Source organism: Haliotis cracherodii, unplaced genomic scaffold (genome assembly GCF_022045235.1).
Source record: "Haliotis cracherodii isolate W230 unplaced genomic scaffold, xgHalCrac1.p SCAF_6, whole genome shotgun sequence".
In the NCBI taxonomy this organism is placed as follows: domain Eukaryota; kingdom Metazoa; phylum Mollusca; class Gastropoda; order Lepetellida; family Haliotidae; genus Haliotis; species Haliotis cracherodii.
The window spans coordinates 34,096,627-34,112,563 of NW_027266319.1; the positions used below are offsets into that span (position 1 = coordinate 34,096,627).

At 37.6% G+C, this 15,937-nt stretch overlaps 2 protein-coding genes across 2 annotated transcripts in view; one reads left to right on the top strand and one right to left on the bottom strand.

Annotated features, from left to right (window-relative positions):
• LOC139445045 (uncharacterized) overlaps positions 1-15,937 on the bottom strand; it is a 29,483-nt gene that overhangs the window by 11,458 nt on the left and 2,088 nt on the right. The window lies entirely within an intron of this gene.
• Positions 10,196-10,903, top strand: LOC139446372 (uncharacterized). Its single transcript, XM_071227707.1, has one exon. The coding sequence runs from the start codon at positions 10,196-10,198 to the stop codon at positions 10,901-10,903; it is 708 nt and encodes a 235-aa protein (XP_071083808.1).

Consider the following 15,937-nt stretch of genomic DNA (forward strand, 5'->3'; position numbering starts at 1 on the left):
CACGCAATCAGGTTACGATGACATGCATCAACCAAGTCAGTGAGCGTGACCACCCGATCCCGTTCGTCGCCTCTCAAGCATAGTCGCCTTTTATGACAAGCATGGGTTGCTGAAGACCTATTCTAACCCGGATCTTCACGGGTCTCAAATACCTTGAAAATCAATAGTAACAAGGGGAATAAACATTCTTGTCATGTCGTTTTACTACTGCATTGGTCACCTAACTTCAAACGCGTACCCCCTGTCCTGATAAGTTCGGTTACATGCAATAAATGGCAACGTGTATCATGTGGCGAGGGACCCACCGAACCACCCAACCAACCAACATATAGCGAGGACTAAAGGATTTTTTGTGAGACTAAAATGATCCTACCAACAAGAATGGCATTCAGCTATACATGAAAGTTCGAAATCATATTATTATTCCGTGTATAAGCAAACATTTGGTGTTGAAATGTATATTACAAGGCTATCGTGTGATACATTTCGAAATATTGTGGCTCGTTTCAGATGTAAACTACCGTCCAAAAGAAACTTGGCAGACTATTTGAAGTTCGATAGCGAAACAACACCAAAACATAAACGATCAGAATAAACTGTATTGTAAACATGAATATTTACCACAACCTTAGGCAGAAAGTCATAACAATAACATGACAAGCGAATTAAATATGGCTGGTAATGTTCAGGTGGGGTATGCAAAACAGTTTTTCATTACACAGGCAAATGACTAGCTCGGCACAAAGTGACTACAGATGGTGTTTGTGTCACCCTAGTAGCGTGTGTGACCTCCATTGGCTTGAATGCAGGCAAACACTCTCCTACGAACTGAATTTGTCAGTCGCCTGATGACGTCACGTGGGATGAGTCGCCATTGTTCGTGGAGGGCCCGGATGAGTTCATTCCTGGTGGTTGGATGCTGTCGTCGTCGAATTTGCCTGTCCATGAAATCCCAAAGGTGCTCTGTGGGATTAAGGTCTGGTGAACGAGCTGGCCAGGGCAACACATGGAAACTGTTGACATTAAGAAAGTTTTGCACAATGTTAGCAGTATGTGGCCTAGCATTGTCATGCTGGAACACAATACCCTGTGGTTGTTGACTAAGAAATGGAAGCACAACAACGCGTAAAACCTCATCCCTGTAGCGTACGGCATTCAAGTTACCGTAAATGATGACCAATGGCGTCCTCTCATCAGCACAAATGCCACCACACGCCATGACACTCATACCACCGAAGGGTACGACCTCTTCGACACAACAATGAGCAGCACCTTCGCCTCTTCGACGATACACACGGTGCCTGCCATCAGAATGGAACATACATAACCTACTTTCGTCAGTGAAGAGGACCCGCTGCCAATCACGTCGTTGCCAACGCCTAACTGTTCGCGCCCATCTCAGTCTTCGACGACGATGTTCATTCGTCAACAGTTGCCCTCTGTAAGGTCTATAGGCTCTGATCCCTGCTGCCCTTAGTCTTCTGGCTATTGTCTGCCTGCTGACCACACGACCCCACGCATTCGCTGCCGATGACGTCACAGGTAGGAATCGATTACGCAGGTGCAATGTGCGTAGGTAGAGATCTTCATGGGTCGTGGTCACCCTTGGTCTGCCTGTTCTTGGCCTGTCTGATGTGAGACCTGTTACTCTCAATCGCTGGACCAAGTTGACAACGGTATTACGGGAGCAGTTGAATGTTCTTGCAACATGCGACTGTGTTGCCCCCATTTGCAGCATTCCTCTAGCCCTCTCACGCTGTTCTTGTGTTAACCTGTGCATTCCTTTGGTGTTCTTTCTTCATACTGCATCTCTAAGAGATAAACTTCGCAGTTTTTATAGCGATTGTTCACGTGCAATATTATAAAAACGCGAATAATGATTTTACTTCCAAAATCACTTTCCCACAAAAACACGTGCACTACACTTCAGTAATTGCACGAGTTTTTATTCGATGGGTTTAGGCGACTGGTTTTGGCTTGGTTGCGTTTGGGTGAAAGTATCTGTGTTTCAATAATTTCATTTTCAAGTTGCCAGGTTTCTTTTGGACGTCAGTTTAGTTCTCATCATCTAGGAATTGAATCAGGTACACATAATAAGGAACCTAGAGAAGAAATAGTTTGTACTGTTTGTAAACATGATTATATCGAAGATAGTATCACTTTATTTTAATTTGTGATTGTTATCAAGTTTTGAGGTCAGAATATATATCCTTGAATTATTATGAGTTCCCGACAAGACATAAGTACAATATTTTAATGTCATCCACCAACCCATTTACTGTTAACCCTCATAGTGCCTGGACGTCAGTCAGCCTGCAAACCGCTCAGTGCCGCACTGTGCTGACGTCGCGGTTACAAAAACGTATACAGTGTATCAAAAGTGTTGCAACGTCTTTATTTCTTCACACAGTGTAACCAAATTGTATAACATGCAACTCAAGTTGATTGTCTTTCCAACAGTATCTAAAGTTGTAGCACGGGTTGCGAGCGGTACCTTTGATCTTACCCGTGCTGTATCATGGTAGTAAGAGCACGGTTTGTTAAAGATTATTACCATTGGCTGGTGCTAAGATCAGCAAGCCCCGCCTACTAGCTTGAGAAATTTCAAACTTACAATGTTTCTTTAGTGTTGTACACAGTGTTCAAGAGTAATAACGTTAATAAATAACAAAAAACAATAGAAATGTTTATAACTTAATTAAAAGATTAAGTTATAAATCTTAATTAAAAGATTAAGTTATAAATCCTTTTGTCTGTCAATCAAATGCCAAGCCAAACCGTGCTCTTACTGCCCAAACAACTCGTCTTGGTGTGTTGTAACTATAACTCACCAAATCCAAAAGATCTATGCACTGCCCAGCCATCGTTAAATGTGCTGGTATTATAAGTTTCTTACTTTTCCATATTAATCGTAATATGGACGCAACCGAATATGGCAAGCAAAGTCGAGAAAGCGCCCTTGTTTGAAATGTAAATGACCAATAATTCATATCATTGGCAAGTACATGTCCTAACAGTGATAGACATATGATATTTATGTTGAAGTACACATTCAATGAGAATGTTCCGTGAGTTATATTTACCGATAAAAAATCCCGATGAAATTGTGCGTGTTTTTGACGTCAAAACAAAACTGACGGAAGTGGTCGTGATTAATTCATACGCAGACTGTTTCAAAGATTATGTCACAAAACGAATGACTGTTTGAAATGTGTATCTTGAAGAAATCCCGGTTACATCCATATATGTTTCAATGACCGTACTCTTTTATTAGTGATAAAAACAACTTCGGGGTAACTGACATCGTACATTTTCAAAGGACAAAATGTGAAAGATCGCTAAACAGCCCTAACAATACTCAAATTGACATCGCTCAATATCGGGCATCATTGCTATTTCTTAATAATTAACAATATTATACTAACGTAATACCACCCAAGAGTAAGTACATGTAGATTCAATCAAAATTGTTGAAACGTTTTCATGGGCAGCAAATCTATTCAACAAACCTATTTTCGATCACTGGCAACTCGGGCGCCATATGTCATTGTTTCACTATGACCACCAGAAAACACATCCTCGTACCTTGGCTGCCTAACTTAGACCTTTGCTCAAAATATACCTGTATGGCCAGTCCATGAAATACCACTTTTTCTTTCATTTATTCATTTGATTTATAAATACGACTTTAGAAGTGTATTTACACCTAGCTCTGTATGTACATGTACATTTAAGGACGCACGTGATAGTTTATTTCCACTAGTTTCCCATTCCATCCCATTCTACTAAAGGAAAAGTTTGAAATAGATAATGATCATAGGTCAATGAAAGTAATGGAATTATTTGTCATAAAAGGAAAAATATATTCTTGGTATTGAGCTTCGAAAATTTAACAAGCAAAATCTTTAATAAAAATGGTTTATTATGTCTTTCCTTTTTTTTCTTAATTTTGGCCTAGCTAAACTAGCTTGGAGGGAAGATATACAATCTAAAATGGTTAAAAAAATAATTAGAATGCATTGATTTTTCTCTTAGACAAATATTTATTTAAAAAAAAATCTATTTCATACTTAGGATACAAAACAAAGTAGAATCTAATTACTACTATGTCACTGGTCGAAGTATTTGGTAATTTAGATAATGCAGATTGAAAAAAGACATATATAAAACATCAAAACGAAATCACATTTACACTGAAACGTTTTTGTCTTTCAGAAATCCAGGATGTTTAGATATTGGATCCATTTTGACAGCTTTCTCATTGTACTCAACTCAATGCACATTATTATTTTTTTAAATATCAAGCCTTCAAACAGATATGAAAAGCACATGTCAACATACCAAAATTAGAAAACTGCGCCAAATAATCTAACACTGTTAGTCAAATGATAAGCGGTATCATTCACTCGTCGCTCGCCGTAGACATTTTCCAATCGTGATGTACTAGACATGCTTTCTAGTTCAGTCAAAGAGAATATTGTTATTTGGAAAATGAAACCACGTTTATTACTTGCCCGTGAAGAGATCACCCGTTTAATAAACATACAGCTTTATTACACATTGTGTAATATCAAAACGCGTGTTTATGTACTCTCGGAACACGTTTCACGAACAAATATTGAAAGCTCTCAACACTCCTTGGCTTATTCAACGACATTGTGTGAGGGGATGATAGATCACTGGGAGGAGCTTATGCACACCCGATGACCCAAGCAACCTTGTTGCTAGGCTGACGTCACATGGCATTGTTTCGCCGATGGATCTTGCAACGAAATTCAACAAATTACGTCATCGGGTATTGTGGAGTGATTGTAAACTTTGAGGTGCAGGGCCCCGTTCCACAAGGCGATCGTGCTGTAGCGCAACGACAGTCGTTAGTCTAAGTTAAATCATGTGAGTTGTGATAGCCTTAGCACTACGATAATTTTGTGGGACGAACGCCTGAATTCTAAAGGTGGACCATTGTATGATATTAAATTCATACGTTTCAACTTTTGACGTGTTTGAAGTATTATTCTGTTAAACTCAATTGGATTATGCCATGGATCGTGTAGGTGTCAGCCTATTTACACTCAACAGTATAATTCTAAAAACATCATAAATGACAAGTAATAAATAAAATACTAAACTCGCTCTCGTGTAAAGCCAATTTTATGAAACTCGTGAATAGTTGTGGTATCTGACTCGCTTTCGCTCGTCGGATAACAGAACTATTCACTCGTTTCATAAAATTGGTATTACACGGGAGCTCGTTTAGTATTCTATATGTATCCATCATACTACCCAGCATTAGATCAGCTGTTTCATGTGACGTCATCCACGTCACAACACGCGAGGTCAAATCACGCGCGCCTGTCCAGACGACAAATTCACAGCGGCGGGAAATCACCGACCATCTATTAGCCTATTTGAATAAAATTGTAGATTGTAACGAAATAAAATTGATTTTACTCATTGCTGACATTTCAGATGACATATCAAATAAGAGTTGAAGACTTGCAATAGATTATCGTACGTTAATCGAGAGTGCAGTGTACATAAATGATTTGTAAATCTAATATTAATTTTTTATCTAATATCCATGGCAGAATGTTTGAAAACGAGCTATAATATGTTCCATTTTCTGAAGAGATTAGTAATGCGTATTTGATTATATATATGCATACACAATTGGTTATCAATTATCTTCTACAATCACAGCATGTACCATGTACATTAGACTCATGGAAAATACTATTTCAGCAAACCAATCACAGCACCATTATCACAGTTTCAATGCAAGGAAAAACAAATCCAAATCGAACCTAACAGAACAGAACAGAACAGAACAGAACTTTATTACGCCCAAAGCTACAAAAAGTAGTATGTTGAGGTTTAACAGGAGATGCGACGTATAATAGTGATAGCAGCTTTAGTAGTTATTTAAATGTAGCCATTACTATTTTACAATATTTTGATAATTTCTTCAAGAAGATATTATTTTTACAATGACACATCTGTTGAAGTTTAAACATAGATGGATGTACAATAAGAGTCTTTGGTATGTATAATTGTCTTACTTCTTTAAAATATTCTAATTTAAAAATATAATGATATTCATCCGCAATGTCTTGGCTTTTACAAACAGCACACTTTCTATCTAATAAAGGGGTGTGATTCCATCTTCCACATTCAATCGGTAAATAATGGCAAGAAGTTCTGAAAAGTAGTAGTGGTATGTACACTCGTTTTGTTTAAATTGCACAGATATGTTTCCAGCGATATATTATCTTTAATGACTTTATAAAATTTTCCTTTACTTGAATTTGTGACATCAGAATTCCACCGTTGTACAAACTGATCTTCCAAACAAGTTCTAATCACACATGTAAGCCAATCAACTGATGAAAATGACTGATTTATCCAAACATTGTTATTACCTGTCATAACAAGAATATGTTTAACAAACTGTAGCCAATTTTGGTGTTGATTATTTACAGTGTAGTTATAATACAAATTTTTATACACAATTAATGAAAGTTTGGTGGCTTTTCCAGATAGCAATCTTCCCGAAAAAGTGATGATTCTTGTCATGACAGTGATATACAGAGGTTTTCGGCCTGTTTCGCCGTATATCATATATAAAGGTGTACTTTTCTTTACAGGAATTAGTTTTCTTAAAAAAGATACATGTACATTTTCAATCATTGATAAATTTTCAAAACCCCATACTTCACATCTATATATTAAAATTGGTAGAACAATAGCATCAAATAGTTTTAACTGACAACTTATAGATAAGTTATAATATCTAGATTTTGTTAAGATAAAATGGACTGCCTTTGCTGCCTTCTCACACAGTTCTTTCTTGTTTACATTAAATGTACCGTTTTTATTAAATATAATACCTAAGTATTTGTATGATTTAACGTTTTCTAAATGTTTATTGCACAGAGAGAATTTGGTTTCGTAGTGTTTCTTGATTCCTCCAAAAATTATTACTTGGGACTTTTTTACGTTAATTTTCAATTTCCAGTGTTTACAGTATTGTGTGAATCCATCTAGTAGTTTCTGTAGGTCTTCCTTACAGTTTGCTATAAGTACTGTGTCATCGGCGTATAATAATGCAAAAAGAACTATTGATGTAGTTATAATTGATTCTTTGCAGTCATTATTAACAGTTATACCTGCACAGTCTTGAGATATACGAAAAGGTTCAAGGTCATTTAGGAAGATGGAGAAAAGAAGAGGTGATAAGTTCTCTCCCTGTCTGACACCTTTGATACATGAGAACATTGGACTTGGTTCATCTTTGTTAGTCACACATGATTTAATTCCTTTATACATATTTAGGATAACTTGTAGACATTTACCGTGTATACCTTCTTTAATAAGTTTACCCCAAAGTCCAATTCTCCAAATATTGTCAAATAAAGTCAATAAAACAACAGAATAATTTTTGTTTTCGATTCTTCAGGATGTCTAATAGGCTATAAAGAGTAAATACATATGTATGTGATCCATTGTCGAGTATCCCTTCCTAAATCCTGCTTGCACTTCTGATATAGCATCTATTGAGTCCAAAAATGTGGTAAGTCTGTTATTTAGAACCGAGGTGAATAGTTTACTCAGACAACTGACTAATGTAATGGGCCGGTAATTTTCTGGATTATTAATGTCTCCTTTGTTTTTGTAAATTGGTTTTATGATTCCTTTTAGCCATGTTGTTGGGAAATGTCCACTGTCAAGTATCTTGTTAAACAAAAGTTTATAAGTTGTAAGCATAATATGTTGTGTACTTGTGATATATTCATTTATAATATTGTCTATTCCACTAACCTTGTTGTGTTTCAGCTGTGATATAGCATGCAATATTTCAGGTGTTGTTATTGGCTGATTCAGAACAGTATCATGTGAGTCTGTGTTAAAGTCAATGTTCGTATCTGTTTCAATCTCACTATTTTCATTCTGTGCCCTAAAATATTCAAAAAGCTCATCAATAGGTGGTGATTTATCATTTCTTGTTCCACGTTTTAACAATTTCCAGAAAGATTTAGTGTCATTTTGTTGCAGGTTATCTATCTTCTTTTGCAACACATCTCTATGGAGTCTACTATATTTGACAAGAGTCTTTTTATATGTTCTGCTTGCGTTTACGAGCCTCATTTTATTTTGTGTTGTTTTATCTTTATTGAAAAATGTCCCGGCCTTGTGGTACTTCCCTCGTGCTATTTTGCACTCTTTGCCAAACCATGGTTTAATTAATTTAAATTAATGTTTTACAGTGTTCGATTCCCTGATGGTGTAAGTTCCAAATGTATCTTTAGCTGCCTTGATGAAAAATTCACTTAATTTATCCACAATGTCATTAAGGCTATTTTCTTTGTTTTCACCGAATCCTACCTCTATAAGTTGCTGGTTGATGTGATTGATTTCCTCTGTGTTGACAGCAGCAGTATATTCCTGAGATAGTCTTTTGTTCCATTTCCTAGTTTTGATTTGAATGGGTGTGGTGTGGTGAGGTTCAGTGTCTATGGTTATTGGTGGTATGTTCAGTGTGAGAGAGATTGCACTATGTACATCTGAAAATAAGGGATCAAATTCATGTACCGTGAAATCTGATATGAACTGAATAGCATCATATGTTGAAATTGAGTAGTCCACCACACTTGTACCTTTACATGTTACTTTTCCTATAGACTTATCACTTCCAATTCTTCCATTGTGAATAAATAAATTATTATTTTTACACAAACCCAAAAGTGTGTTACCATGATTGTTCACATGCCCAGTATCCATAGAGCGCCTATCTTTTGTCATTCCATGTTCACTCAATATATGTTGATCTAGCATTTCTTCCAATAACTCATCAGGTATGTTTATATATTGTGTGTCTGTATCTTCGACATTAATAATATCTGACTTATTGTTAGTTCTTGCATTGAAATCACCAAGCATTACAATAATATTATCATTATTTCTATAATCAATTATATCATTTTCTAAGTTTGTGAAACATTCTGATGTAAAGTAAGGTGATCCTTCAGGTGGTATATATATAGTACCAAGCATGATATTCTTGTGTTGAGGCAAATGTATCTGTACCCAAAGTACATGTTCATCCTTGTATGGTTCAACGGTAACCCTGTCAACAATGTCATTTTTAATACACACTATAATCCCCCCTGAGCGTACTGAGTGACGTTGTGTCCTTGGGTAACTAAAGGATTTGTAGTTAGGTAATTCTACAGTATCATAGCAATCAAGCTTACTCTCAGCAAAACACAAAATTTCAAAACGTTCAATAAATTCACAAAACTCTGGTGATAACAATTTTGACTTGAGTCCACATACATTTATAAAGAGACAGTTTACCTGTTGCGTTAAGATAACATCATTGCTAATCTGCAAATCACATTTGTGTCCCTCTTTATTTAGTTGTTATAACGAGGAGTAGCAGCATATTCTCTATTTACATCTGTAAGATGAGGTCCGATCCAGGTGCATGATCTCCTTGACTGTCCTAGTAGCGAGGGTTGTGTCCTTCAGGGTATACCCTTTCTCCATTAATAAATAGTTTGTCTCTGACAAGTTTAGCATTTTCCTGGTTCTGCCTGGCTCGTCTGTAAATTGGTAAGAGTGTCTTACGACGTTCATTCCACTCTTTCGGTAGTTGCTCGTTCACACCATACCTTGTTCCTTTTAAGTTTGACGGTGCAGCAGCTCTCACAGTCCCTCGTTGTGGATAGTGGAGAAAACGCGCAATAACGGGGCGAATCCAGGAAGGACGATGTTGTCCGAGACGATGCACTCTTTCAAACACTATCTCCTATTCCACCTACAGTTTGTCTCTGATGAAGGTTCCCAGTTTCTCTTCTGTGTTTTCCTGATCCTCCTCTTCTATACCACTGGGTTACATCCCATTAGTAAGACATCCCATTAGTAAGACATCCCATTAGTGAGACACTCATTGTAAGACAGTGGAGTAGGTGGGATTAATTAAACAAACACAGCCAGTCTACCCACTTAACAATGGTCACAGCCCATGATTAGCGGATTAATTAATAAGAGTAGGCCAGTAATTCTGTTTGAATATTCTCAGGAAATAAATGAGTACATGGATGGTACTTTCTCCGCCTGCCCAGATCTTTGGAATGAGCTTTACATACTGCATGCACGGAAAGGAAGCATTACCTATACCCTAATCTACGCATTGATGCCTGATCGTCGGACTACAACTTACCAACGCTTCTTTGCTCAGTTGAAGGTCCACATCCAACATCTACTGAACCAACCATTCAACCCAGAGACATTCCAGGTGGACTTTGAAGTTGCTGCCATTAGAGCCCTCCGGTCCTCAAGGTTCAGACATCAATGGTGTTTCTTCAACTTTTCCCAGGCGATTTGGCGGAAAACACAGGAGCTTGGTCTTGCTGTTGGATACAGAGATAACCCCTCTGGGGAACAGTGGATCCAACGAGCTGCTGCCTTGCCTTTGCTGCCTCTTCAACAGGTTCAGGACGCATGGATTGACTCCATGAACCAGTCTCCCGATGTACCGAATGCTGACGAATTCAACGACTACATAGTCACAAACTGGGTGGATTATGAGGCCAGATTCCCTCTTTCGCTGTGGAACCATCACCCGACATTCGGCCAAAGGGCCAACAACAACCTGGAGGGTTACCACAGTCGCCTCAATGCATCACTGAATCATCGTCATCCTAATCTCTACAGGTTCATCGATATCATCAAGAACATTGACAAATCTGAGAAGACCAAGCTATCTCAGTTAGACCTAGGTGCAGCTCCACCAGCAAAAAAGCGTGTGTACAAGGAGATTGACAATCGACTTTCCAGACTGAAGGATCAGCTATCCCAGGGTGTCAAGACACCATTCCAGTTTTTGGATGCTGTTGAATGAACTTCTGAAGATGGATTAAGGTTGTGTCAGTGTGACAACCTCGATGTGATGTGAACTGTGACATTAACTTTAACTGAACGAAGTGGCGAATATGTTAAAACAATGGATTTAAGGGATGGATGAATTAAAATGTTGAATGAAATATAGTAAAAGAGGGTATCAAGCATCTTGAGTAATTTCTTTTGTCTATAAGGCAAATCCATTTTCATGACAGAGGTTAATTACCTGATTAACATGTGCAACCAGGTATGACATTGTGTCTCACAACTGGGCTGTCTTACTAATGGGAGGAGACCTACCACTGAATAGCAGATTGTTTCTCAGCACAGCACAGCGTATCCATAAGCGGTTAATCCAAATACAAAAAGGTATTGATGTCATCATTGTAGAAGTTATGTTGATGTTTTCAATAGTTGCATTGTGTTTGTATCGCCTGTACCATCGACAGAAATGGGGGCCGAGCTACCGCATGTGGAACCGACCTTGACACAATTTGTTTACAATATGGCGTCGACTCACGTAAGATCCCGTGGCACACTTCTGAAATCTCCATTTGCGACAAAATGTAAAACAGTTAGGGCAAGTCACTGTCACGGTCGGGTTGTTCAGGCAATCACACATGACTCTTAGTCATTTCATATGAAAAAAGTAGCAGTTATTTGTCTGAACGGGCGAGTATGTAGGACAACCGGTGAACAGGAAATCGCGGCACAGATATGATGCGAACGTGCCCTTAGGGCTTGGCTATTCAATGTTTAGGTTTTGATCATGAACCTCCTGCCCATAAATATACACTATACCAACTTAATATTAACGATTATAGCTATCTTTCCGTATCTTTGATTTGAATATTTTCTGTAAATCAGCATCATAAACAAAAAGACAATCTGCACTGTCATTTGGTATGTAGCGCCATGCTACATCGCCATGACACACAGTCGATAAACATATGCAATACTTGAACAGAAAACCTTCCGTGGCCGACTAAACGTTAGTACTCTTACGCCAATTACTGTACAATGGGGACTAGTAAATCTTTCTGACCAGTCCGATCACATTTCTTTTTCAAATTGGCTGTCTGATATAATAATAGTTACGTGTATGTGACATGGGTGCATAATAAAAAATTGCCTTCATTCGCAAAAAGTTCAACATGGCAGAAAAAGATCGAGAAGCGCGGTAACCACATTACTAATCTCGCCATATTTCGCAATCCGTAGCACTGCATAAAATATGGGTTACACGATATTAACGTTGAGATTGATTAGGGTGATTATGGTTATAAATTCTTTCAATGTCATAAATGTAATGGAAATACACACTGTCGTTTTCTCATGTACCGACCATTCCGCCATTACCGATAGTCGATAAAAATATACAAAACGTGTAAATAAACTTGTTCATAAAGGAGTGAACAGAATTGTATTTACGTGAATAAGTATACAGTTGGGAAAAATATGTCTTTCTGACCACTCAGATCATATTTTTTCTTATGAACAAGGATTTTGTCTAAAAATATTTACGTGTCTGTGACATGGGTGGATAATCAAAATTCGCTGTCATTCGCTTGGTGTTCAAACATGGCAGAAAAAGGCCGAGAAGAGCGGTAGCCACTTTACTAATCTCGCCATATTTCGCAATCCGTAGCATTGTATAAAGTATGAGTTACACGATGTTAAAACTAAGATGATTTGGGTGATGTTGGTTATAGTTTTGACTTTGCGCACTCAGTGTTGAATATCAAAATTCACAGTAAAAGGGGCATTTTCTAGGGACCATATATGGTCCCCTGGCACTACGCGGGTGTGAAAAGTGAGGGACCATATATGGTCCCGTGGCACCAAGTGGGTTCTGAAACTAGCCTTGTATATTCTAAAAGCTATGAATCTAAGGCAAAGTCTGCTGGGATCTCCCATCACCACACTGTAACCATTGTAACATGGGCCTATGGCCTACAATACATCTGAATAAAGTGTGTATATATATATATAGTAATTAAATAAGTGGAGTAAGATTGAACACAGTTTTAATAGGCTAGCGCTTTCAACTCGTACCACGTACAAGTCTCATCAGGCCATAACTGACTAACGGACATGAAGTAGTAACATATAGTTACGTGACGTCATAACATTTAGGAAACTATGACGTCACAATACCAAGGTGACAATGGACAAATAACTTACGCCTTTACATTTAATTTAGGCGCGTATTGATGAATGAAATGTTGCTCTTTTTGAAACAATGTAGGTTCATGGTCCAAATTTAGCTTATATAGCGGGAAAACTAAAAAGTTTCCACATGCTTCTAAATGTTCACTGAGTGGAGTCGTGCGGTTGTGTGGCTGCTTTATTTGTGTACGGTGAAGATTCATTCTTCTTTTTAATTTAAGTTCTGTCTTTCCGATATACTTTTCATTTCATCCACTACAAACAATCAAGTAAATAACATTTCTAGTATCACAAGTCATATTTTGTTTTACAGTAAATTTAGTGTCCTTGGTAATTTGGACTGAACAACCTTCAATTATATTGCTGCAAGTTAGGCAACGTTTGTCACCGCACTTAACCCTCTGGATGCCGAGTTATTTTTCTGACGCACATTTTCCTAAGATCGGAAAAGTGAAGGTTGTGCGAGAATTGCGCTCACGCGGCACTGGATCTACCTCTAGCTATAAAATTACGCAGAAGTGGAGAATATTAAATTTCTTATTTGATGGTGTAAATTTAACTGTAAATATCAAACCGTTTTTTAAAAAAGACACTCCTAAGTGTTGTCCGAGAATTTATCCTGCGTTGAAAAACAGTAAATTTCTCCGCTTTTTATCGTACACCGATAAAAGTACTGTGCGACAATTTTTTTTATTAAGAAGCTTTACGGAAACTGTGAGCGAACAAAATACTGCCTAATATCTGAACGACATAACTACATATCAAATGGAGTCATATGCGTATGTATAACGACATACATTCAATTCCAAAAATAGCATGCCGTAAATGACGAAAACTGATTTTTCTCTATGACGTCAAAAGGTGACTGAGAGGTTACACACGTACAAAGAAAAGGGGGCATAACTCCGCTATGCTTAGCTCTAGTTTGTTGTAACTCAGGTCACTTGGTAAGAATTAGTTGTGGGTAAGGACAATATATTTTCGTGGTGTTTTGTTCAGGAGGAACCAAACTATTCCAACACAAATATCGATATTGAAACTGTACACGCTTAGTTATAAAATATACCCATAAGAAATGATGAAATCGTACTTCATAAAAAGGAGGTAATAGAGAAATGGATGGCCTTATCTAAGCTATAACTTAGTCCTTACATTCCAACATTCTCCTGATTGTGTAAGTGTAATTTGACTAATGTTGCATCATTATTAATGGAGCACAAGCCTTATCACCAAATGTAATGAAATACCCTAAAAATAACACGATTCCTTTTGACGAAATGGCTGGTTTTATGTCTTTGATAACGTCGGAAAAAGACGACACTGGTATTGCCATACCTGGCATGGGTTTTATCTTTATACATTTTACAATTCCTGGAGAAATAAAGTAAACTGTTTACTATCCTGTGATCACAATATTGAAAAAATAATGTAAACCATTGATTATATAATGCAAAACGAGAGGAATAATTCGTAAATTGTTTGTGACTAACGCGCACCTGGCGAATCAAACGGAAATAGTCAGAAATTCCGATAAATACCGTTGTCGTTGTGCGTGATTTTGTGTCAGACATGGCGTCAACCAGAACGGTAACTTTGACAACTTCTGTTGAAAATATCAAATCATTGCAATGTATCTATTTGAAATTCCCTAATTCTTCCTACGATTCTCTTCCCATGCATATTCTGAAAATGTTGAGCCAATATCTTGAACGAATAGACGAATGGATAGCTCAAAATAGGAGAAAATGCTACACTGTGTAAAATCTGAATTTAGCTTTGTTTACATTTCAAACAAGTGCAGTTTTTCGAGCACAGCGTTCGTTTTCACACCTAAATTATTTTGCTTAATTTCATCTAGCCACTTTGTATTAGTGACAAAGACCACTGGTCATTTGATTCTAAAATGTATGAGGAATTCAAGGATGTAGGTATCGCAGATAAGTTTGAAATATACTTGATGTTACAGGCGTCTCATAACCGGTGTACCTGAAACGTGATTTTGTAAACACTATCCAATATGGCGGAAAGGTCACTTCGGCGTTCGTGTTTTCGTTTTTTCCAAAACATTCTAAACGATTCTAGGGTTATCGGAGACGTTTTGGAATGATCATTGGTGATTTCATAAAAGACAGATACCCGTGATCACTAATATGCTATTTTTGAAATTTATTTCTCCGAGTAAATATGCGAAATTTAGATTTCAAAACATGCTGTAAATAACGCCATGAGTGGTGATTTAGTAATGTGTAAAAAATGGCGACATTTACGATGTACCTAATTTTAAGAGGTCATGTTCAGTACTTTTGCTTGGCCTAAAATGCCAGTGGATGATATAACAGAACAGGGAATTTCCCACCTTATTCAAGGTGTAGAGGAGGGACATATATGTCCCTCTGGCATCCAGGGGGTTAACCACTAGGCTACCCGACCGCCAATTGATTGCACATATATGAATGATGTTTCCAAGAAATCCACAGAGTAATAATACAGTAATAGCCTTCGTAGAAATCATACCACGTGACACTGTCTTTCTTAGAAACCGACCCGCAAATATTTAAAAGAGCGCGTTCTATTGCATGGCGAACTGGCTTTTTTGATGAATTATGTTTAGGTCAGTGACTTCTCCTCAGCTGGAGCATATAAAGGGAATATGACATGAGACATTGTGGGACACACCGTACACACCGTGGGGAAAATGGACAACCAAATGTATAACTCAGTACAATATAATTCTTTAATACTGTGAAAAGCGACGTTTCGGTATAGATCCTTAGCTCGTGACATTGACTCTGACATTTTCCTAGAAAGCTGTTGTAGTGACCTAGATAATAACCGGTCGGGCAAATGTACAGCGATAACAGGATTA

Excerpts from the sequence above, each read along its gene's own strand:
- LOC139446372 (XM_071227707.1), top strand. The coding sequence starts at position 10,196 with ATGCCTGATCGTCGGACTACAACTTACCAACGCTTCTTTGCTCAGTTG.